Source organism: Sinocyclocheilus rhinocerous, unplaced genomic scaffold (genome assembly GCF_001515625.1).
Source record: "Sinocyclocheilus rhinocerous isolate Xijiao unplaced genomic scaffold, SAMN03320098_v1.1 scaffold153, whole genome shotgun sequence".
In the NCBI taxonomy this organism is placed as follows: domain Eukaryota; kingdom Metazoa; phylum Chordata; class Actinopteri; order Cypriniformes; family Cyprinidae; genus Sinocyclocheilus; species Sinocyclocheilus rhinocerous.
The window spans coordinates 349,277-372,018 of NW_015660878.1; the positions used below are offsets into that span (position 1 = coordinate 349,277).

Genomic DNA, 22,742 nt, shown 5'->3' on the forward strand with positions numbered 1-22,742 from the left:
GGGGGGGGGCAATAGGGATTTCGCCTAGGGCGTCAAATTGGCTAGAAACGGCCCTGTTTGAATACATTCTAAAAAGTACAAGCATATTAACAGCCAAAAAAACAGGTAGGCTATTGTTAGAAATTAACAATTGGTCCCTCGATATCTCTTTGCCGAACAGTTATAAATGTTATTTTTAGGGTATGTTGATAATGTATTAAATTTGAAGAGGTAGTTTCCCCTACTTTTATTAGCAATTACTTTTATTGGAATGTTTTAGTAAGGCACCTGACTCGTGTTATGTCTTCGGTTTTCCGAAAACACTCGATCAAGTACGACGCATTCGGTTTTCCGAAAATGGCCGAGCGCAGAACAGCCGCTTTCCGGAAGATCCGGGTGCTGGGGCTTCAACATAAACAGCAATGGCGGAGGCAGCGGCAGCGTCAACAGCGGCTCCAGCAGTTATCGGAGGCTGGACGAAGCACGTACCCTGCAGGTTAGTGAAAAGCAGTCGAGGAACGCGGCTGTCGCAATATTAAACAGTCACAAATATAAAACGCAACCGCGCGTCGATGGCGAGGCATCGGATAGCGCCGCTGTCTTTGTGCTGAACTGGAGTGTGTGTTTGTTGTTGTAACGCAGCGATCAGTACGACAGCGGCTGGTATTTGCGGTCCTTTCTTCCTCTGTCTGTGTGTGTTTATCTAGGCAACATTCGTGTTTGTGAAAACAACAGGCACTGCATCAGCCACACATGGCAGTGAGTTTGACAGTAAAGAGTAGCCTATTCAAGGAAGCCATTAAAAAACCTTGAGTTTACTAGTTTGGGAAGCAGCCAATGTGTCAGTGTCAGCCTCGATGATTTATGTATATGAATTCATTTACCAAGCTTTATCCTAGTCCAGTCATGACTGTACAAAATAACCTTTTTATTTACCCACAAAATTGTAAAAAATTAAAGTAGGTATTTTTTAGATTTCAAACCCAAGTAATATGTAATATTTACATTAGCACTGTTGTCCTAACATGCACATATGAAGGGACCGGATTATTTAGGTCAAGCTGTTTATACAGTAAATGATGTGTGTAGTGTATTATGAATCATAGCCATAGGCTTTTTAAGGCTCTGATGCTTATTAGTATGAGATGGATATTGATCATTTTATGTTAGGATGCCATAAAGCAATCTATGTTCACGATGTGTAAAACCCTAAGTGTTGTCAGATCAAGCTCATTTTTTTTTTTATTTGTAGGTATTTCATGCACGGGCTTTGCAAAGAGGGCGACAACTGTCGATATTTACATGACCTCAGCAGCTGCAAGCCAACCATGATCTGCAAGTTCTTTCAAAAGGGATGCTGTGCTTTTGGGGACCGTTGCAGGTAAGAGATACAATGATGAAATTAAGACTTGAAACAAAATGTGCTTCAAAACAACCGCTGACTCTCTTAATTAGATCTGTGTAGATATTACATACCATCAAAGGTAATGTAATCTGTATTTCAGTGTTTGGGGCCATAACACGTGAGTGTGTTTAAATGTAGTAGCGGTAAGCAAGGCTTCAGAGAAGTGTTGCTTCATTACGTACCCGTGATATCCGAGATGCAGAATTTTCTGTAAACAAGTGGTTGAGTTTGTCGCTTTCTTAAAGGGATAGTTCACCCAAATTGAATACTCTGTCATAATTTTTTAATTCCTAAAGCTGTGTGAGTATCTTTTTGCTGCAAAACACAAAAGAAGATATTTTGAAGAGCATTTTTGCCCATAAACAACATTGGCTATTACTGACTGTCGTTGTATGGACATTATTTAAATATAAAAAATGAGGTCATACAGGTTTGGAGTGACAAGATTTTCATTTTTGCCTGAACTGTCACTTTAAGAACAATTACAGGTCGAGTTGTGTTTGCATTTTACGCATTTGTGCTACATTAATGTTGGCGTTTTCATACCGAAGCACACCCAAGTGCACTCAAAATAAATGGCCTACAAACTGGCTGTTTACATTTGTGTTGTATTAATGCTGTCTGTAGACATATAAATGCCAAAACTAATGCAACATACAAATGGTCTGTTTGTAGGCCATTTCCTATGTGTAAGTGTTTAGATGCCTTTAGAAACTCAAAAGAAATGGCCTACAAACACACCACCTTTAGCCATTGCAGTCAAATGCATTGGTGCTGGAAGCAGAGTAAAAAATTAGCCTGTGAGCCAGACAGTGTAGACAATGTTTGTCTCATATCTGTCTGCGTTCAAGTGTATCCCCATAGTAACTGCTGCCCCCAGCTCGGCAGTATGGGAATGTCTTTGTTTGCCGAGGCTGTTCTATGACAGTATTACATCTGACTGAGAGCTCCCTCTTGCTCGGCTTGAGAGGACTGTTTCCTGCCGTTACAGGGTCTTGAGCTTAAATATCTGATGTCTGGAGGCTAGATTGATGTCTGACAGAGTTGTATTGTCAGCAGATGTATAGGGAGGTGCAGTGATGTTTTTGTCCCCATATGGGGTTTACCGCATTATTGTTCCTGTGTGTTTTGCGAGGAAGGGGGGGGTCAGCTTTCATTAAGTGTGTGTAGAAAGGGCCTCAGTGTATGCTTCATTATGGATGGATTCTTCTTTGCTGCTTTGTGTCTATCTCTGTCTCTTGCTGTCTCCTTCCATGTGCCCCCCCCCCAATCAATCTGGGGGCCAAATAGAGCAGCACACTGCAGCCTGCATGGCAATTACATAACCCCAGTGTGTTAACATGCATCCCTCTCTCTCTCTGTCTCCTTCTGCTGCTGTTGCTACCGCCGTCAGGTTCATTCGGTTCATTCCGCCATTCTGCAGTAGCCACTTGTGCTTCCACCGCTGTGTCATTTATTTATGCGACCCCCACGTATAGGCCGACACGCGCGCAAACACGCATTGGGCTAGAATAGGGCTGAATGACCCAAGAGGTTTGAGGATGGAGAGGTCTCTGGATGCTTAAGGAAAGCACTGATGCGTGTTTTGATGGGGAATAAAGAGAAATATAAAGGTCAGATGCTAAACTATGTTATGACAATGTCATCAGGCTTGTTAGCTATCTTAAATAATAGTATGCTATGAGTGCATGGCATATTTATTTATGTATTGGTTTCTTGTAATATTTTTGAGAAATTGTATTGTCATTCTTGTTTTAAGGATATATTTAAATTTAAATAATTGTTTTAATATATTATTTTCTAATTAATTTATATTCAATTATTATTTATTTGATATTACTTAATAAATTGTCTATTGTTTCTGCAGCTCAAATTAAAGTGAAAACAGCTAGAAATGAAAAAAAAATGCATAAAAAAGCACCCAAATGTTGTACGTACAAGCAGATTTACAAAGTAAATACACAGCATGTACATGTAATTTTATATTACTCATTACTTATGAATAATGAGCAACTCATTATTTATTAGACTGTACCATGAACGCTGTTAAAAAAAAGTTAATTTTTTTTATAACATTGGTGAATCATACTTCTTAATAAAAACCTTGTAAAAAAAAAATGCATAAAAAAGGAATAGCAATGTGTACGTACAAGCAGATTTACAAAGTAAATACACAGCATGTACATGTAATTTTATATTACTCATTACTTATGAATAATGAGCAACTCATTATTTATTAGACTGTACCATGAACGCTGTTAAAAAAAAGTTAATTTTTTTTATAACATTGGTGAATCATACTTCTTAATAAAAACCTTGTAATTCCATTATTGCCGAATTACAATCATATCATTATCCTCTTGAGGAATTCAAATGGATTGGTTATTGTCTTAAACAATCATTTGTATGTGAAAACTAGCTGTTCCTTACTAACAATTATGTTGTCTGAAACATTCCCTGAGATGCAAGCAACCCAACACTACATTTAAAACTTGTTCTGGTACACTAGTACGGTTGACTAGTTTACCTACATTTGTTTTCTTCTATTGTTTTTAGTCTTGAAATGATTAGCCATTGTGTTTTCATTAGCATGGTGAAGACTGCAGACAGTTTGCGCTGTAAAACCCACTCGGAAGTGTTACGTATTTAAATGAATCGCTTCTGAAAGAGGCTAACTGCTGCATTATGAGTGTGAACAAGACATGTACTCACCATGGTAACCACACACAAGTCTTCAAGTTTGTGACTGTATCAGCTTGAGAAAAAAATATCACCAGTGGGAAACACTCTGTCACCTAAGACAGAAAAACACCCAGCCGCTTAATGATTATAAGGTGCTAAAGCCTGTCTAAAATAGTTTATCTAAGCACATTGTTTTAATAACAGCCAACACTCACTTAAATATGTTATTTCTGTGTATTTACACTAGCAAAAATGTAATTACATTTCATAACTACCACAGAGAAAGTTTTTTCATTTAGATGCTTTAATTTTAGAGAAACTACGTAGGCCTAGGGGTGCATCTTCATTGCATGGCTTACCTGCTGTATCAGTCCACATTTTATTGTATTTTCACTAAATTTGCATTGTGCCTCAGGTACGAACATACTAAACCTGCCAAGCAAGACGAAGTCCCTAGTTCTAAGCCGCCGGTGCCGCTGACCGCTGCTCCCCTTGCTGGCACTCCTGAACCCGTGTCTGATGGGCCAGGTGGTACGACCGATGCCCAGGAGAAGCCCCAAGGCTTGGGGGCAGTGGACTGGGTCAATGCTGCCGAGTTCGTGCCAGGGCAGCCCTACTGTGGGAGGGGTGAGTGTAGCAGGGAAACATGTTCAGTTTCAAGACAATCTGTGAAAACACGGTGATAAGCCAGGCATTCAGTTTTCAATATGAAGGCTTTTACAATTAGGCTTTTATTTTATATCTATTTGTCTGACCAATGCTTTGGTTTGTCATAATAATGCTGTAACTGTTGTGGTGGTTACTGTTTTTGTGGCATGCTTCTTCAGTGGTGTATACAAGAACCAAAGGAACTGATTTTCACTTCCTGGAAAATAAATTAGACAAAATGTATCTGGATTCTCTTACTCTGATTCCCAAGCAGGCTGGGTTTGAACTACTTTTCAATACATTTCTGTAAATAATTAAATAATTGATTGGTAAAACAGTAAGTTTAAATTTGTTAACATTAATAAATGTTGTGAAACTATCGTATATTATTGTTAGTGCATGATGCATAACATAAGCTAACAAATTGAATCTTATTGTAAAGTTACATGGAAAGGGTGTTGCAGTTACACTTGTGCATTTGGCAAGTGCTTTTATCCAAAGTGAGTACATTTCAAGTTACACATTTTATCAGCATGTGCATTGAACTGCATTCCTTGGGTATCGAAACCATGAGCTTAGGATGAACACCAAGGAATGCTGTGCCGACACACAACGTGAAGCCATCGCTAAACCTAAAAACGGGGGTAAAATGACTGCAACATGAAGAAAAAAATGCCACTGTTCAATAAAAAAATTTGCATTTATAAACAGGAATTCTTCTGTGTAGTAATGTTGTTATTGTAAATTAAAACAAACTATTTTATTTCAGGTTTATTTCAATTAAATAAAATGATTTTAAACTATACAAATTATACGGGGGAAACTTTAGAAAATTACTAAAACTGAAATAAAAATAAACGCTAAATGTAAGAAATCTAAATAAATAAAAAATGACAAAAGCACATAAATTTGACTTTAAAATGACATTCAAAATGTAAATGAATACTATAATATATAAATAATACTAAAATAACACTGCCGTGTCGTAATGTAGCTCATTAACTGTAGGCTTTTTACAGTTGCCAAGCAACATAGCAACTCTTATAGAATGTTTGGCCACAGGTGTGCATTTTTAGCCATTTCATGACTACTTCAAATGTGGCACATACGATCAGAACTAGCCGTTTTATAATGCATAAATAATCAGCCCCCTCACTAAACTTGGACTGACCCTGCACACGCAGCAGAGCTCAAGCTGTGCTCTACCAGTGTGCTCTCTTGTTCTTGTTGGCCCAGAGACCCACTTAAATTTTTCTTAAAGGGTGACTTCATCAGCAAAGAGCTGAAGGAACAGTGCTGTTTCTTTCCTAGTCTTTGGGTGGCGGCCCAAAACTCCTACGTTCAGGAAAGCAGGTGCTTTTCCTCCAGCGTTTACTGTGGTAGACCACATTACGAAACCGCCAAATACGTCAATAAATCTTGCTGGTTCTTTATTTCAAATTTCTTTCAGGTCATTTATGTCTGAAAATCTGAAGGACTGAATTTTTTTTTCAAATAATTTCTGTCATTTGTGGTGTCGTCTTTAGATTGTAAACAAAAAGACTGGTATTCTTCAGCCTACACCACAATAACGTGGTTGATTTTCTATCCCTATCCCAGGAACTTGGTCTTTAAACCTTAAAGGGTTAGTTCACCCAAAAATGAAAATTCTGTCATTAATTACTCACCCTCATGTCATTCCAAACCCGTAAGAACACAAATTAAGATATTTTTGATGAACTCCGAGAGCTTTCTGACCCTCCATAGACCGCAATGGAACTACATACAAAAATAAAGGCTTTATTCAACGATTTCTTCTCTTCCAGGTCAGTCCTTCAATTCTTCGTGATACTCTCGTGAATGGCGAAGAAATTGTTCAGTAAAGTAATTATTTTTGTTTTCTTTGCACACAAAAAGTATTCTCGTAGCGTCGTAAAACGGTTGAAACTGAAGTCACATGGACTATTTTAAGGATGTCCTTACTACCTTTCTGGGCCTTGAATGTGTCAGTTGCATTGTTGTCTATGCAGGGTCAGAAAGCTCTCGGATTTCATCAAAAATATCTTCCTTTGTGTTCAGAAGATGAACGAAGGTCTTAGGGGGTTGGAATGACATGAGGGTGAGTAATTAATGACAAAAAAGACTGGTATTCTTCAGCCTACACCACAATAACGTGGTTGATTTTCTATCCCTATCCCAGGAACTTGGTCTTTAAACCTTAAAGGGTTAGTTCACCCAAAAATGAAAATTCTGTCATTAATTACTCACCCTCATGTCATTCCAAACCCGTAAGAACACAAATTAAGATATTTTTGATGAACTCCGAGAGCTTTCTGACCCTCCATAGACCGCAATGGAACTACATACAAAAATAAAGGCTTTATTCAACGATTTCTTCTCTTCCAGGTCAGTCCTTCAATTCTTCGTGATACTCTCGTGAATGGCGAAGAAATTGTTCAGTAAAGTAATTATTTTTGTTTTCTTTGCACACAAAAAGTATTCTCGTAGCGTCGTAAAACGGTTGAAACTGAAGTCACATGGACTATTTTAAGGATGTCCTTACTACCTTTCTGGGCCTTGAATGTGTCAGTTGCATTGTTGTCTATGCAGGGTCAGAAAGCTCTCGGATTTCATCAAAAATATCTTCCTTTGTGTTCAGAAGATGAACGAAGGTCTTAGGGGGTTGGAATGACATGAGGGTGAGTAATTAATGACAGAATTTTCATTTCTAGGTGAACTATTCCTTTAAAATCATTCCTCTTTTGTTCCCTCTGCAGCTGACCCAGTGCCGCTTGAGGGGCCTGGACCTCTCATCGAAGAAGAGTACGAGAAAGAACTAGCTAACAAAGAAATGAAGAAACAGCTTTGCCCGTACGCCGCTGTTGGCGAATGTCGCTATGGCCTCAACTGCGCCTACCTCCATGGAGACGTTTGCGACATGTGCGGCCTACAGGTTCTCCATCCTTCCGACTCCTCTCAGCGCTCGCAACACATCAGGGTGAGTATGGAGTTGACATCCTGTTCTCAGACTCTTTTGAACGTTTCAGAGTAAAATCTCATATTGTTTGTTAACGGCAGGCCTGCATTGAGGCTCACGAGAAGGACATGGAAATCTCGTTTGCCATCCAGCGTAGTAAAGATATGATGTGTGGCGTGTGCATGGAGGTGGTGTTCGAAAAAACCAACCCCAGCGAACGCCGTTTCGGCATCCTCTCCAACTGCAGCCACTGTTACTGCCTCAAGTGCATCAGGAAATGGCGGAGCGCCAAGCAGTTCGAGAGCAAGATCATAAAGTAAGACTGTCCTCAAGATAATTAAACGTGTATTAAGTTGAATAGGATTCTGGGGAGCTGATCTTTAATCATTTTGAATATTATGATCGTTATTTTAGGATTATCATCTCTAATTGTAATTGTCCACCTCTTCTTTTAAAAATCAGTGCTGGTGTAAAAGGAAGAACCATATTTTTAGTAACAAATGAATGTGTTCCTAATCAGGTCCTGCCCAGAGTGTCGAATCACATCGAACTTTGTCATACCAAGCGAATACTGGGTGGAGGACAAGGAGGAGAAGCAGCAACTCATTCAGAAGTACAAGGATGGCATGGGGTACACAATTGAGAATGTTTCTGATTAAAGTAATAGTTAAATAGTAATAGTTAATTAATTAATAAATAGGCTAAGTCATAGTTAAATTCTGTCATTTACTCACCCGAATGTCGTTTGCCTTCTATGGAACACAAAAGGTGACTTTCTGAAGAGTGTTCTGGCCACTCTTGTCCATATAATGAAAGTAAAGGGTGATGGGACTGGGACAAAAATGACAAAATATGCAGCATTTAAGTTTTTTTCCCATGACTAATGCACTATATTACAGATCTTCTGAATTCATACTATAGCTTGTGTGATAAACAGACCAAAATTTAAGTCATTATTCCTTGAAAATCTTCCCCTCTGCTGTAGCTCTCATATCAGATGTAACAGCAAAGGTGAACTATTCCTTTAAAATCATTCCTCTTTTGTTCCCTCTGCAGCTGACCCAGTGCCGCTTGAGGGGCCTGGACCTCTCATCGAAGAAGAGTACGAGAAAGAACTAGCTAACAAAGAAATGAAGAAACAGCTTTGCCCGTACGCCGCTGTTGGCGAATGTCGCTATGGCCTCAACTGCGCCTACCTCCATGGAGACGTTTGCGACATGTGCGGCCTACAGGTTCTCCATCCTTCCGACTCCTCTCAGCGCTCGCAACACATCAGGGTGAGTATGGAGTTGACATCCTGTTCTCAGACTCTTTTGAACGTTTCAGAGTAAAATCTCATATTGTTTGTTAACGGCAGGCCTGCATTGAGGCTCACGAGAAGGACATGGAAATCTCGTTTGCCATCCAGCGTAGTAAAGATATGATGTGTGGCGTGTGCATGGAGGTGGTGTTCGAAAAAACCAACCCCAGCGAACGCCGTTTCGGCATCCTCTCCAACTGCAGCCACTGTTACTGCCTCAAGTGCATCAGGAAATGGCGGAGCGCCAAGCAGTTCGAGAGCAAGATCATAAAGTAAGACCGTCCATAAAGTAAGATAATTACACATGTATTAAGTTGAACAGGATTCTGGGGAGATGATCTTTAATTACTTCAAATACTATGATCGTTAGCTTAGGATTATTATCGCTAATTGTAATTGTCCACCTCTTCTTTTAAAAATCAGTGCTGGTGTAAAAGGAAGAACCATATTTTTAGTAACAAATGAATGTGTTCCTAATCAGGTCCTGCCCAGAGTGTCGAATCACATCGAACTTTGTCATAATGCAACCGACACGTTCAAGTCCCAGAAAGGTAGTAAGGACATCGTTAAAATAATTTAATTCTATGAATCTACGAGAATACGTTTTGAACTTTATTCAACAATTTCTGAGGGTGAGGGTGAGTAATTAATGACAGAATTTTCATTTTTGGGTGAACCATCCCTTTAGGGCCAAAGCATTATGAAGCATTTTTGTGATCCATTTGTTTAGCTAATCAGTTTTGTCCATCTTCTTACCCAGGAGTAAACCATGCCGATATTTTGATGAAGGCCGTGGGACCTGTCCGTTTGGAGCCAACTGCTTTTACAAGCATGCTTTTCCTGATGGGCGTCTGGAAGAGCCTCAACCCCAGAGGAGACAGACCGGCTCCAACGGAAGAAACCGGGTAAAGCTTCTACTGAAGCCTTACGGCTATTTTCTCCCAACGTCGGTGCCAAACTGAAAATTCTGTTGCGTGAAAGCATATCATATTTACTTAATGATGTGCAACGAATTCGATCATTTGCACTCGATTGAGCCATTAATGGAATCTGTGTTGCAGAACTCCAGACGGACGCCACTCTGGGATCTTTTCGACGAGCGGGAGAACAGCGATAACGAAGACGAGATGGTGACGTTCGAGCTCAGCGAGATGCTCCTCATGCTTCTGGCTGCCGGAACCGACGATGATGTCACCGACTCCGAAGATGAGTGGGACTTGTTCCACGAAGAGCTGGACGATTACTACGAGCTGTACCTATAGCAGGCCTCCTTCCATCCTTCGCAAACGCCCTCCTAGACTAACCCTTGTCCCTATTTAATCTATTTCTATCCCTATTAGAGACTAGACAGAACTGTCTTGTGTGACTGATGGGCAGTAGCGTCTTTTTTCCCCTGTGTTGTGGCAGTGCCTTTCAGCAGGCCATTAAAACAATTAATTCATTTCAGATTCAATAAATGAATATAAAACACACGTCAAAAGACATAAAAAATAGCTCTTGTGCTAAAAAATATTTTCTAGAAAGCCTTCTCCATTCTGTGAGTCTGTCCATGTCTGGTTAATGTACTAGAATAAGTATAAAGAGCAAAAACAAAAGTAATTTAAAAAATTGCAAGAAAGGACACTAAGTTATGTATAAAATTGGAAAGATATAGCTAACAAACCTGACCGAGTTTATCTCAGGTGTGGGTTTGACATGTTTATTATTGACTGTGAGGATACAGCAACTGTGTATGACTTCACTAACTGGTGGCTGTTAATGCTTCTGATATTTTTGAAATACCCCTCTTCTCATGCACTGATTCTGACTGGGTGGGAGGTGGTGGTGGCGGCGGGGAGCTTCCTGGATGTCACAAATTCACTCGTCAACATTGAAGAACAACTCGTGTAACATTTATCCCTAAATGTTTTGTTCCTCACTATTAAATTATCCACCGAGTTGTTTTTTTGTACCTGTTTAGCTGTAGCTGTGGTATCCCATGGGAAGTCCCTACAAACTGAGTGCGCCGATGATTTGTGAATCTGGACTCCTAAAAGCCGACTTAAATGCATTCAAATATGAAGCTGAATGTTCATCAGTTTACCTGTCTATTAATTGTAAATCTGTTTTGCTTCAGTGAATATTGCATATTAAGCTCAGCTGGCAGTAGTCAAACCACAAACACCCAATTGTTATTCGGTTCTTGTCGAACTTGGTTGATATGCATATGTTTATACAGAAATGTGCTTGTTTTCTATGGTTCAGAACCATCCAATGTAACTTGAAATTAAAGTTTATTATCAAATTATTACATGTCTGTGGGTTTATATGTAAATGTTACTGACAGATTGGTAATATTTAGCCTTAGAGGTTTGGAGATAAAGTATTCGGGGCATTTCAGTTGTCTCTGCAGTTCTGTGTGTAATGGAGAATAGCCTGCTGTCATGGTATTTAATTTAGCAGTTATGCCAGGGGCTTATTGGTTAAAAAAAAAAATCTTATTCATTTTGGCTTTAAGTATATTATGGTATTGTTTTTTGTTTTTTTGTAAATGAAAGTTATACCTGCAACAAACCTTTAGAAATACTGCAGATGGTTTAAAATCTTTTATAAATCAGCATTAAGCACAGCCGACACAGTGTAACAAACTGCAGCATTTTTGTAATGAAACAATGCTCCGACTCTGATAAATAATGATACTCATTATGTTCATACTAGGCTTCTGATGTTCTACATCAGGCTTCTGTGAGTGATTATGCTTGAATGCACATCATCTTCAAGACAAATGTGATTGTCTATAAAAACACTGCTTTGGTGAAGCCTTTTGCATTTGACTTGTTTTGCATTTTTATGGAAACGGTTTTGTGAAATTCGCATCATATCATCAACATTATTCTTATTTTATATATTCTTATCTACATTATCTTTCCAGAAACAAAGCATCTTTGAATAAAATAAAAAAGTGATGTTTTGCAGGTTTTATTCTGTGATTGCCCCCTTTTCATAAATTATTAGAATTACTACTAATAATAAAATTTTTAAATATATATATTTTCACCATGGCTTCACCAAGTAGACCTATCTATTATCTTGTTGAACATAATATTCATTTATTTTGTAAATTATAAGGTAATTCATACCTTCCAATTTGTCACATTTCAACATTTCATTCAAATTTTCAACGTTTGAATTAAAACTAAAATCGTATTTCATTGTCTTTTAAAGTATAATTTTAGCAGTATATTCTAAGGTAACTTACAGATAAGAAAAAGTTTACTGTAGCATTTTTATATTCTTCCACTATTATTTTTTTATTTGATGTACAAATTGCGAAGACCAAAATTAACTTGCAATAAAAACGCTTTTACTTCCAAAAATTTACCTTCCACAAGCACTCAAAAAATGAATAGAGGACCAAAGTATAGGCTACTAAATTAAATAACGCAATCACTAATGACATGACCAATTTAGACCTATTTAGCAATATTCTAAGTACATCTTTACTATTAAATGGCTATTTGGAGAAATCGACGTAGGCTAGGCTATATCATTAGGCAAACTTAAGACAGCTCTTATTAATGCGGAAAAACGACAACGTTAAAAGAAAAAAAGCGCAGCACTAGGCTATATTTTTAAACGGGAATATGAAATGTTTGAAACATTAATTTATGTTTGAACGAATATCGGATTCGTTGATTTAATCAGTTCATTATTTATCAGTTTTCATTTGGAGGGAATGGTAAGTGCGCATTCCATTCCACCGCAATTCCATAACGGGATTTCCTCCTCTGCCCCCTTGAGCGGCTATCATTACACTAGCAGAGCCAAAACAAGTCGGGAGGAGAAGGCATGAATACAATGACTGCTGAAATCATAAAAGACATCTCCCAGCCCGACTCACCTGTCTCCTCAGCACCAGAAAACGGACAGCTGTTGTTCATCCGAAGCGTCGCCTCCAGGAGGGACACGCAGACCACCAGCGGCAGCGCCAACCTCGAGGAGGGCAGCTCCCAGCCCCTGGTCTCCTCCTCAGCCACAGCTCAGCCTCAGTCTTACACCATGACATCGGGCGAATTCATGCAGTCCACCCCTCTGTTCGTGCAGAGGTCTAACAAGAACCTGTTTTATAAGATCCTGTGTCTCCTCGTGCTCGTTCTCCAAGGAGGCATGCTGGATTTCTACCTCATCATCTTCACGGATCTCTACTGGTGCTCGTGGATAGCCACGGATCTGGTGGTCATATCGGGATGGGCGATCTTCTTCATGAAAAACGCCAGGAGTAAGAGAGAACGAGCTTGTGGTTTCCATCAGAAGAGCTCCATCTTTGGATGCAACCTCGGGGAGTTCACCTTTGCGTACCTGGCATGGCTCATCTACGTGATCGCGTCCACCCCAAAAGTGGTGCTCGTTTTGGAAACGTCCATCCTGGATCTGATCGCCCTGAAGGTGCCATTTGGCATCACCGGGTTTAAAATAACCATGCTGCTGTGCGCGCCTTTGCTTTACTGCCTCATCAACTCCATCATTGAAGATCCCAACGGCGCCACGCGCTTTCACTCCCAAGGCTGCTTCATGAGCACCTGCTTAGACATCCTGGACAGCTTCACGCTGGTGGAACTGCTCCTTAAAAACGAAATCCCCAACATATACCTTAGGTACACGGTTATATCCGTGTATTTCATCGCACTGGGTGTTCCAGTTGTTTGGCTTTACGAGTTGACGGCCTCAAAGATGAACTGTCGCTGGATGTGGGCGAGGTTCTTCACCGGCGTGCTGCTCAACGCACCGCTCTTGGTGGTCAGATGTTTCCTCGTCTTTGTTTACAAAACGCCCATATCGGTTTTCATGTTCAAGAACATCTTCTTCTTGGGGTGTAAGTGCCTGGAGCTGGTCGAACAGTGCATGTCCTCAAGAGGTGTCCGGAGGTTTGCACGTGGACGCGGGGGCAACCCAGCCCAGTTCTCCCACTGCGTGTCCGAAAACGACATGTGTCCTCACGGCTATGTGAACACGCTGGCTGTCAATACTCAGTCGTAGATGCTCATTAGGGACTGGCGTTGACCGGAGGCCACGTACTACACAGTGTGCATCAGCCCTTTTAAGGGGAGGTACTACAGATGCTAACATTCCTTTCCTTTTAATCAAAATACTGAAAAACACACACAAACCAATTAATAAAATGTATTGTGACGATACTTTGTAAAAGTACGGATTATGAGGAGCGTTAAAATCGACGAAACGTCGTGTAATTTTTAGTGCTTTACACTCTTAAACATAAAGGTGCTTAAAAGGTTCTTCAGAGCGATGCCATAGAAGAACCATTTTTGGTTCCATCCAGTCAAAGAACCACCTCTTTCATAATCTGAAGAACCTTCTTTCGCCACAAAGAACCTTTTGTGAAACAGAAAGGTTCTTCAGACGTTAAAGGTTCTTTATGGAACCATTTAGACAAAAAAGGTTCTAGTATGGCATCGGGAAGCACCTTTATTTTTAAGAGTGTATTTTAGAATTATATGTAAAAAAAGGAGTTTGTTTATAACGTCTTAACACTTTGCTAATTGGGGCGAAAATTACTGACAGAAATGCAGTGTGCAAAATCATGTAGGCTAATTAGATTTTCACAGGTGTGCATAATATAACTAGTGAACTCCACAAAATAATGTGTATGTGTGATTAACTCAGTGGTTGCCAATTGTCAGACTTGTTTGCAAAAGGTTGTTCATTTAGCAAATTAATAAAACATCTACACAACTCTGACAATTACCAACAAAAGCAACTTTAGGATTCTGTTCAAAACATGAAAAATTAGGTTTATTAGCTGTTGGCCTAAATCCAAAATATAATTTGTGTCAGACATGCCCGAAATAGCTGATTTTACATTATGTACTTGGTGTATGTGATATAAAATCATAATAATTCAATGTTTGTGACAATATTAGCCAAATCTAATTAAAATATTGGCCTAGATTTATGCCTGTGGTACCTCTCCTTATGAACTCCCTGTCGTTCTCCTCCACTCTCAACAGGTGCTATAACCAAACCACTCAATGTGCCAATGAAAAACATTCCCACCTGTGACCTCTGCAGTATATACTTAATGTATTGGGACGTGACTGTCAACCAGTGCTTATATGGCGATACGAGAATCTTTGATTTGCAATTGTTTTGTGAGGCACTTTAATTCAGTGTGAGGACTATTCAACTGAGGAGAAGTTATAAGTGCAATGTTGTATCATTTATTTTCTATGTAAAAATGTCCTTAACTGACAGTAGGCTAATGTAGACACATGTTTAGTGTTTTCAGACACCTTGTCAAGAGATGTTCCTAAATGCACTTGTCAAAAGTGTAAATATGCCTTGTGACTTGTTAGGCTTGGTGTACACTTCAAATTGTGAATGTGATGTAGCCCTTTCCTATTTGAAATACTTTGTCAGTGGCAATGGTACTTAGAAATGGGAAATTGCTGAACGGTGTATGATACGGATTCATAATGTACCTTGATGTAATAATAGGCTACTTTAAGCATAGAATCTATGAGGATAAATGTAATCCATCTTTAATGACCAAACTCCATTGCTGGTCCCAACCAGCCATATTACCATCATCAGTTTGTACAAGACTACCTCTCTTTACAGAACTTCATGGTTGAAATCATAAACCAGTCAGTTTACCTGCTCAATTCCAGATGATATATCATTCATGCCAATAAATAAGGTATGGTTATCACAATTAATAACATTTTGACCAACCATGAATAGTGTTATAGTGCTGACAAGACAGATTGCGAATGGACATCATCCATTAATACTACACGCAGTGAATCCATGTCTAAATCTAAATATGTGTATTTCCAAGCTCATTGGTTACACTAATATTTACACCAGGAACTTGAACAAATATGTCAAAGCTTAATATCCATGTTTCTCACTCCAATTCTCCACCTTAAAAGGATAGTTCATCTAAAATGGAAAATTCGGACATCATTTATGCACCCTCGTGTCATTTCAAACCTGAATGACTTGCTTTCTTCTGCACAACACAAAAGAAGACATTTTAAAGAATGTTTTTGTGCATATAATGAAAGTCAGTGGGGTCCAAACAATGTTGGTTTGGACCCCAATGACCTTCATTGTAAGGACAAAAACACATTTTTCAAAATATCTTCTGAAGAAATAAATGCATCCAGGTTTAGAGTGACATCAGTGTGAGTAATATTCATTTTTCGGTGAGCTGTCACGTTAACTGTGAGAAGCAAGCTTGTCCTGTCACTTTTAGTTTTAAAAGAGTATTATATATGTTAGTCCAACATGTAATTACTAACAAATGTGCATCCTATTCTAACATATTATTACTCTTGTGCTTTGAGGATTGGGGTACAGGGTGAGATAAACGTGTTAAATATGCAGGCCGAAAGTGCATTATGGGATTTTTGTGCCTCATTGCGCACTATTTAACCAGACAAATATATACCACTGCATACTACGCATGTTTCTTAAACTACAGGTTTTAGTGTATGTACGTAACCTTTTTGATAAGGAAAGCGACTTCCAACCCCACCTCTCTCTATTTATTCACATAAATGTTTTACAGAGAATTTTTTTACAAGGGCTTTAGTTTGCAATTTAAGTTATGTTTACATAAGACATTATTTGCACTGCAACAGCTGCAAGGGTCTGGAAGCATCCTGGTTAAATTGGTTAAAAATAATTTGTAGTCCAAAGTTGGATGAAATTTGATGCAAGCAAAGTGATTGTTTAACTAAATTAGAGTAAAAAGCACACGACAGAAGATTACCAAAGAATGCTGCTTTATAAATTTACTTATATAATATTATATACAAACTTCCGTAGATGGTTATAGCTGTTAAACTGGAATGAACAATTAAAAAAATAGTGCAATACAACAAAACATTTCATATGAGCAATTAATATGAAAAAACAATACAAATGTAACATTGCAAGCCCAACCAAATTACTTAAGACTTGTGTTCAGTAGCTAAACATAAGCTTAAAATCATGTGATGTGCTGTTCTATATCAAGCTGTTTAACAAGGTACTTGTTCTGCTCCACAGTAAAAGTGAACCGATCACACTCTTGTGTTTACGTCTAATTATTTATGATAAATATATAACATGTAATCACTTTTAAAACAGCTGATTATTGAACTCGTCCATCTAGTCTGTTTCTGTTGACACAAATAGTTTGAATGTTTTAGGAGTGACGACCAACCACAGACTGTTCAAGAACATCCTGCCACGGTGCTACAGCACACTGCAAATATAAAAAACAGCCAAAAGACGCACAAGAAATTCACATCTCCATAGGGTTGGTGCAGAGACCAGAAGAGATCGGGCTGTTCAAGAAGAGGTCCATTTGTAACTTGGCCAGAGAGGAAAGGTCTTGTTGAAACTTGGGGTCCTCCCTCACTGTGGAATACCTGGAACCATATCCCTGATCGGACCCTCGTGATGGTCTCGTCTCAGAAGCACCCTCCATTTCACTTTCCTCCATCTCCACTGGCTGGGACATATCCATCTCCTGATACAGATGGAAGCTGTCCTCCATTGATGGTGGAGGTGCTATCAAAAAGCACTTTCTGCTGTCCGTCGGACAGTTATCTGACGGTTCCCCCATTGGAAACGCAAAAGGAGGATGTGTGGTTTCCACTGGTCCTGGTTCAGCGAGGAGACAAGGGTAAATTTGTGGGTCCATTGGTGACCCAATACCAGTCACGCTGGGTAATTCAAGAGGAAGTTCCATTGCTGGATAAAAGGAAAGTACTTCGCTGTGCTCTGGCTGGACTCTTGGATTAATAATCATCACGGACGACTCTTCAGGGTTCTCTTGAATTTGGGGAATTACAGCACAGACGCTCTGGGACTCTTGATTGATGTCTACCTCCTTCACAAGAATCGGGAGTCCGATGTTTAGCACGGGTGTTAACTCATATATCGGCTGCATGGGCATCTCAAGAAGTCGATCAGCTTCCCCTCTCACTTCCTCCTCGCTGGTCACGCACTCTTTCTCAAACCAGTCTGGATTCTTCATTTGGTGCGCATGGAATGCTTCGATTGCGTTCCTCAAGGCTTCGCCCGAGGGGCAGTTGAAGTACTCGTCCTTTCCGATACCCTCGATACAGTGCTTCACTCCCTGCTGATACTTCTCCACATTGAGGATACGGAAATAGAGCTCCTCGAAATGCTTCATCAGCTTATATTTGACCATAATGTCAAACATAGACGGCACATCGCCTTCGCTGCTTACGTCGTCAAAGTAAGCCACCAAATACTTCCCGTAAGAAGCCGGACGCTGCATATCAGGTGTAATCAGCTGAAGGGCGAGAGTCAGCATATCACCGACCGGAGAGCGCACGTCTTCCCGGAGGAGGATGCGAGGCTCTCCACACATCGCCCCCCACTTGGCTTGCACTCCTCGGGAACAAAGGACCAAGATCTTGTTGGACGACTGCTCAATCTGTCGCTTTTTTTCTTCAAGCCACTGTAGCCGGCCAATGGTGCCGAGCCAAGTCGTGTCAAGTAGGTCTAGCACAACCTCAATGCCGCATTTGGCCCGCAGGAAGGCGCAAAGCTTCAGGACTATGTCTGTGTAAAGGGGATGATCTCTGGAGTAGATGATTAATACAGATCGAGGACCGGATGAAACTGGCGGTTCTAGAGGTGCTTCTTCCTTTGGCTTTTCTTCACCTGAAATAAAATCATTTCAAAAGTTAGAAGCAGGGATATTCCTTGAAAATGATTATTTACTGCATATTAGATTAGATTAGAGTATTATTTCAGTCCTAGCACTGTCTGGGTGGCTAACCACAGGAAGTTACTCTTGAAAGACATCACTGCCACTGTTGTGTAACACGATTAAAATCAGTCTTTGAAGATAAAAATACCCATCTTAAATGTCACTGCTTACCTTTCAGGGGTTTTCTGCAGCGCAAATAAATAGCACAAATACCAACGGCACAAATTAAGAGACACAATCCAACACAAATGATCCAGAGTGCGGAGTTGTTCTCAGGAGGGCTTGTTGGTACTGTGGAACATATATAAAATGAGTAAAGTTGTATTACGCTTTTTACATTAATTTTCACTAATTCAAAAGGTGAAGCTGTTTCCATACACACCAGGACCACATATGTTAAAATTGTGATTCTTTCGACGACAGTCGTTGCCACACTTCCGGAAAAATGGCTGGATCTAAAAAGGAAAAAAAGCACTGTTAAATCAATACAGAATTGTTTTATCTGTAATATTATTTTATGCTGTAATGTGTTTCTTTAAGCCTACACACCTGAACATCAAAATTACAGCATGTACGTGGCCAGTTCTCCAGGTCATATTTCACATTTAGTAATGGCTTGCTCTCCTAAACACACCAAAAAACACCCTTTGAAAACAGTTCTGCGCAGTTTTATGTGCAGAGTCATATTATCCAGCCATTTGGATATATTTAAATAGACAAACAGATACAATGTCTTACATTATAAAGAGTCTTCATTTGGGTGTCCCTGTTGCATGTCAGAAAAACATTGTATTTTTCTACGTTCTCTCCAGGATTAAATGCAACATACAGAGTATCCTTGCCATTCACATCTGTGGCCCTTCCTACAGTAATATTGGGCCGCCATATATCCCCTAAGAGAAAAATCAAACCAAGTGCAGAAGTGCATGCATACTTTAATACTTAACTTAAGCACTCAGGGTTTCTAGGTATCACCTATGTATCTGATTATGGTAAACCAGTAAAACCAGTAAATAAGCTCTTCTCTCACCTCTTTCAAAACAGATTTTGGTCGTTTGCATCAAAGGATCGTCACAACCTATGGATGCAGATCGAAACTGAGGTATCATTCTGAATATAAATGGTCGTGTGGAAATATTTGAACAAAGAATTTTGTTTAATTTGTCACTTACCTGGAACATTAACCTTTCTGTAGATATTGTAACTCGTGTGTTGTAAATTCGGCTTGGGAAGGCTGGAGACGGTCACTACATATGTGCTGTCTGGATCTACTACAACTTTATCCAAAGAAAAAGACCACTAGAATAAAATAGATCATACATTAGTATTTGTGAAAATAAAAATGCAAACAAACAAATAAATAAATCAGTCTTGCCTTTGTGCCAGCACTATTTCTCATGGACTTAAAAGCATTGAGGAACTTGTAATGAACACACAGATGTTCGTTGGTGGATGACTTCATTACACCAAGCTCTGTTCCTTTCAAATGAATTATGCTTCCTGCAAAATAAAAAAAAAATGGTTTATTAAACTTTGATGACTACAATGTGGTCCTAATTGGGAGATAAATACTTATTGATATACAAAATGAAAATAAAGAGTCCTTGTACCCCCTTTTGAAATCATTAAATATAGAAAATGTCTTAGTATTGGTACACACATTTAGCATTAAACAATGTGATTTCTTCATCATGAGCTTCATTATAGCTTCTTAATACAGTAAAATATAGGTCTAAACGCACAATTTAAAAGGGTCCCTTTGCATTAAACTTGTTTTGTTTTTTTTCAAGAATTTGTCCAAGTAAATTGATTTTTTCACATAATGTAACACACATATCTAAGACTTATCTGAAAACACATGATACCCACCATCATCCTTTGCTTTCCATTCTGCCACAATCACTGGCTCCAAATCACCTTTCATATTGCTTCTTACATCAAACCACAGGAAGTTACTCTTGAAAGACATCACTGCCACTGTTGTGTAACACGATTAAAATCAGTCTTTGAAGATAAAAATACCCATCTTAAATGTCACTGCTTACCTTTCAGGGGTTTTCTGCAGCGCAAATAAATAGCACAAATACCAACGGCACAAATTAAGAGACACAATCCAACACAAATGATCCAGAGTGCGGAGTTGTTCTCAGGAGGGCTTGTTGGTACTGTGGAATATATATAAAATGAGTAAAGTTGTATTACGCTTTTTACATTAATTTTCACTAATTCAAAATGTGAAGCTGTTTCCATACACACCAGGACCACATATGTTAAAATTGTGATTCTTTCGACGACAGTCGTTGCCACACTTCCGGAAAAATGGCTGGATCTAAAAAGGAAAAAAAGCACTGTTAAATCAATACAGAATTGTTTTATCTGTAATATTATTTTATGCTGTAATGTGTTTCTTTAAGCCTACACACCTGAACATCAAAATTACAGCATGTACGTGGCCAGTTCTCCAGGTCATATTTCACATTTAGTAATGGCTTGCTCTCCTAAACACACCAAAAAACACCCTTTGAAAACAGTTCTGCGCAGTTTTATGTGCAGAGTCATATTATCCAGCCATTTGGATATATTTAAATAGACAAACAGATACAATGTCTTACATTATAAAGAGTCTTCATTTGGGTGTCCCTGTTGCATGTCAGAAAAACATTGTATTTTTCTACGTTCTCTCCAGGATTAAATGCAACATACAGAGTATCCTTGCCATTCACATCTGTGGCCCTTCCTACAGTAATATTGGGCCGCCATATATCCCCTAAGAGAAAAATCAAACCAAGTGCAGAAGTGCATGCATACTTTAATACTTAACTTAAGCACTCAGGGTTTCTAGGTATCACCTATGTATCTGATTATGGTAAACCAGTAAAACCAGTAAATAAGCTCTTCTCTCACCTCTTTCAAAACAGATTTTGGTCGTTTGCATCAAAGGATCGTCACAACCTATGGATGCAGATCGAAACTGAGGTATCATTCTGAATATAAATGGTCGTGTGGAAATATTTGAACAAAGAATTTTGTTTAATTTGTCACTTACCTGGAACATTAACCTTTCTGTAGATATTGTAACTCGTGTGTTGTAAATTCGGCTTGGGAAGGCTGGAGACGGTCACTACATATGTGCTGTCTGGATCTACTACAACTTTATCCAAAGAAAAAGACCACTAGAATAAAATAGATCATACATTAGTATTTGTGAAAATAAAAATGCAAACAAACAAATAAATAAATCAGTCTTGCCTTTGTGCCAGCACTATTTCTCATGGACTTAAAAGCATTGAGGAACTTGTAATGAACACACAGATGTTCGTTGGTGGATGACTTCATTACACCAAGCTCTGTTCCTTTCAAATGAATTATGCTTCCTGCGAGAAAAAAAAAAAGGATTATTTAACTTTGATGACTACAATCTGGTCCCAACTGGGAGATAAATGCTTATTGAAATACAAAATTAAAATTAATTTTATCCCACCATTAAATATGGCACTGTTTTAGTATTGGTGCACACATTTAGTAATGTAATTTCTTCATCATGAATTCCATCATCATTTTTAATACAGTAGAATATAGGTATAAATGTATAGATTAAAATTGTCCATTAAAAGTGATTCTCCCCCCCCAGAAACTGTCCAAGTAAATGGATTTTTACATAATGTAACATATCAGGCTAATCTGAAAATGCATAAGTAACCCACCATCATCCTTTGCTTGCCATTCTGCCACAATCACTGGTTCCAAATCACCTTTCATATTGCTTCTTACATCAACATACACTGTTAAATCATCTGGCCCACTAGGAGTGAAATTTGAAGGAATGAGCCATTCTTTATACATGCAATTATCTGTGAGGAAAAATAATCAAACCTCAGTCAAAATATAGCCCACAATAATAATAATAATAATAATAAAAGAATACTGAAGCGAAAAGAAATCAGGACTTACTGAACTCTGCTGTGCACTGTACTTTCTAGAGAGAGAGAGAGAGAGAGAGAGAGAGAGAGAGAGAGAGAGAGAGAGAGGGGGGGTAAAA

The 22,742-nt window shown here is 38.9% G+C and overlaps 3 protein-coding genes across 5 annotated transcripts in view; 2 read left to right on the forward strand and 1 right to left on the reverse strand.

Annotated features, from left to right (window-relative positions):
• The first annotated feature begins 399 nt into the window (after positions 1 to 399).
• On the forward strand, positions 400 to 11,254 carry LOC107725576 (probable E3 ubiquitin-protein ligase makorin-1). The gene is made up of 8 exons (XM_016534874.1): positions 400 to 475; positions 1,232 to 1,360; positions 4,482 to 4,693; positions 7,471 to 7,691; positions 7,772 to 7,986; positions 8,191 to 8,301; positions 9,731 to 9,875; positions 10,032 to 11,254. The coding sequence occupies exons 1-8, from the start codon at positions 402 to 404 to the stop codon at positions 10,230 to 10,232; spliced, it is 1,308 nt and encodes a 435-aa protein (XP_016390360.1). The 5' UTR covers positions 400 to 401; the 3' UTR covers positions 10,233 to 11,254.
• Positions 11,255 to 12,741: 1,487 nt separating this feature from the next.
• Positions 12,742 to 14,290, forward strand: LOC107725577 (cat eye syndrome critical region protein 6-like). Its single transcript, XM_016534875.1, has one exon. It carries the CDS (start codon positions 12,799 to 12,801, stop codon positions 13,984 to 13,986), a length of 1,188 nt encoding a protein of 395 aa, XP_016390361.1. The 5' UTR covers positions 12,742 to 12,798; the 3' UTR covers positions 13,987 to 14,290.
• Positions 14,291 to 16,289: 1,999 nt separating this feature from the next.
• Positions 16,290 to 22,742, reverse strand: part of LOC107725575 (interleukin-17 receptor A-like) — a 13,630-nt gene continuing 7,177 nt past the window's right edge. For 2 of the 3 annotated variants that reach the window (XM_016534873.1, XM_016534871.1), the window contains exons 2-11: positions 22,655 to 22,679; positions 22,408 to 22,554; positions 21,953 to 22,077; positions 21,750 to 21,876; positions 21,608 to 21,655; positions 21,316 to 21,470; positions 21,127 to 21,201; positions 20,960 to 21,032; positions 20,749 to 20,868; positions 16,290 to 18,654 (exon numbers count right to left, since the gene is read on the reverse strand). In XM_016534873.1, coding sequence (XP_016390359.1) covers positions 17,261 to 18,654; positions 20,749 to 20,868; positions 20,960 to 21,032; positions 21,127 to 21,201; positions 21,316 to 21,470; positions 21,608 to 21,655; positions 21,750 to 21,876; positions 21,953 to 22,077; positions 22,408 to 22,554; positions 22,655 to 22,679 — 2,289 coding nt within the window. In that variant the 3' untranslated portion in view covers positions 16,290 to 17,260. Of the gene's footprint in view, positions 18,655 to 18,874; positions 18,995 to 19,085; positions 19,159 to 19,252; positions 19,328 to 19,441; positions 19,597 to 19,733; positions 19,782 to 19,875; positions 20,003 to 20,078; positions 20,204 to 20,572; positions 20,621 to 20,748; positions 20,869 to 20,959; positions 21,033 to 21,126; positions 21,202 to 21,315; positions 21,471 to 21,607; positions 21,656 to 21,749; positions 21,877 to 21,952; positions 22,078 to 22,407; positions 22,555 to 22,654; positions 22,680 to 22,742 lie in introns of all 3 variants that reach the window. The other variant, XM_016534872.1, reaches the window with a different exon arrangement.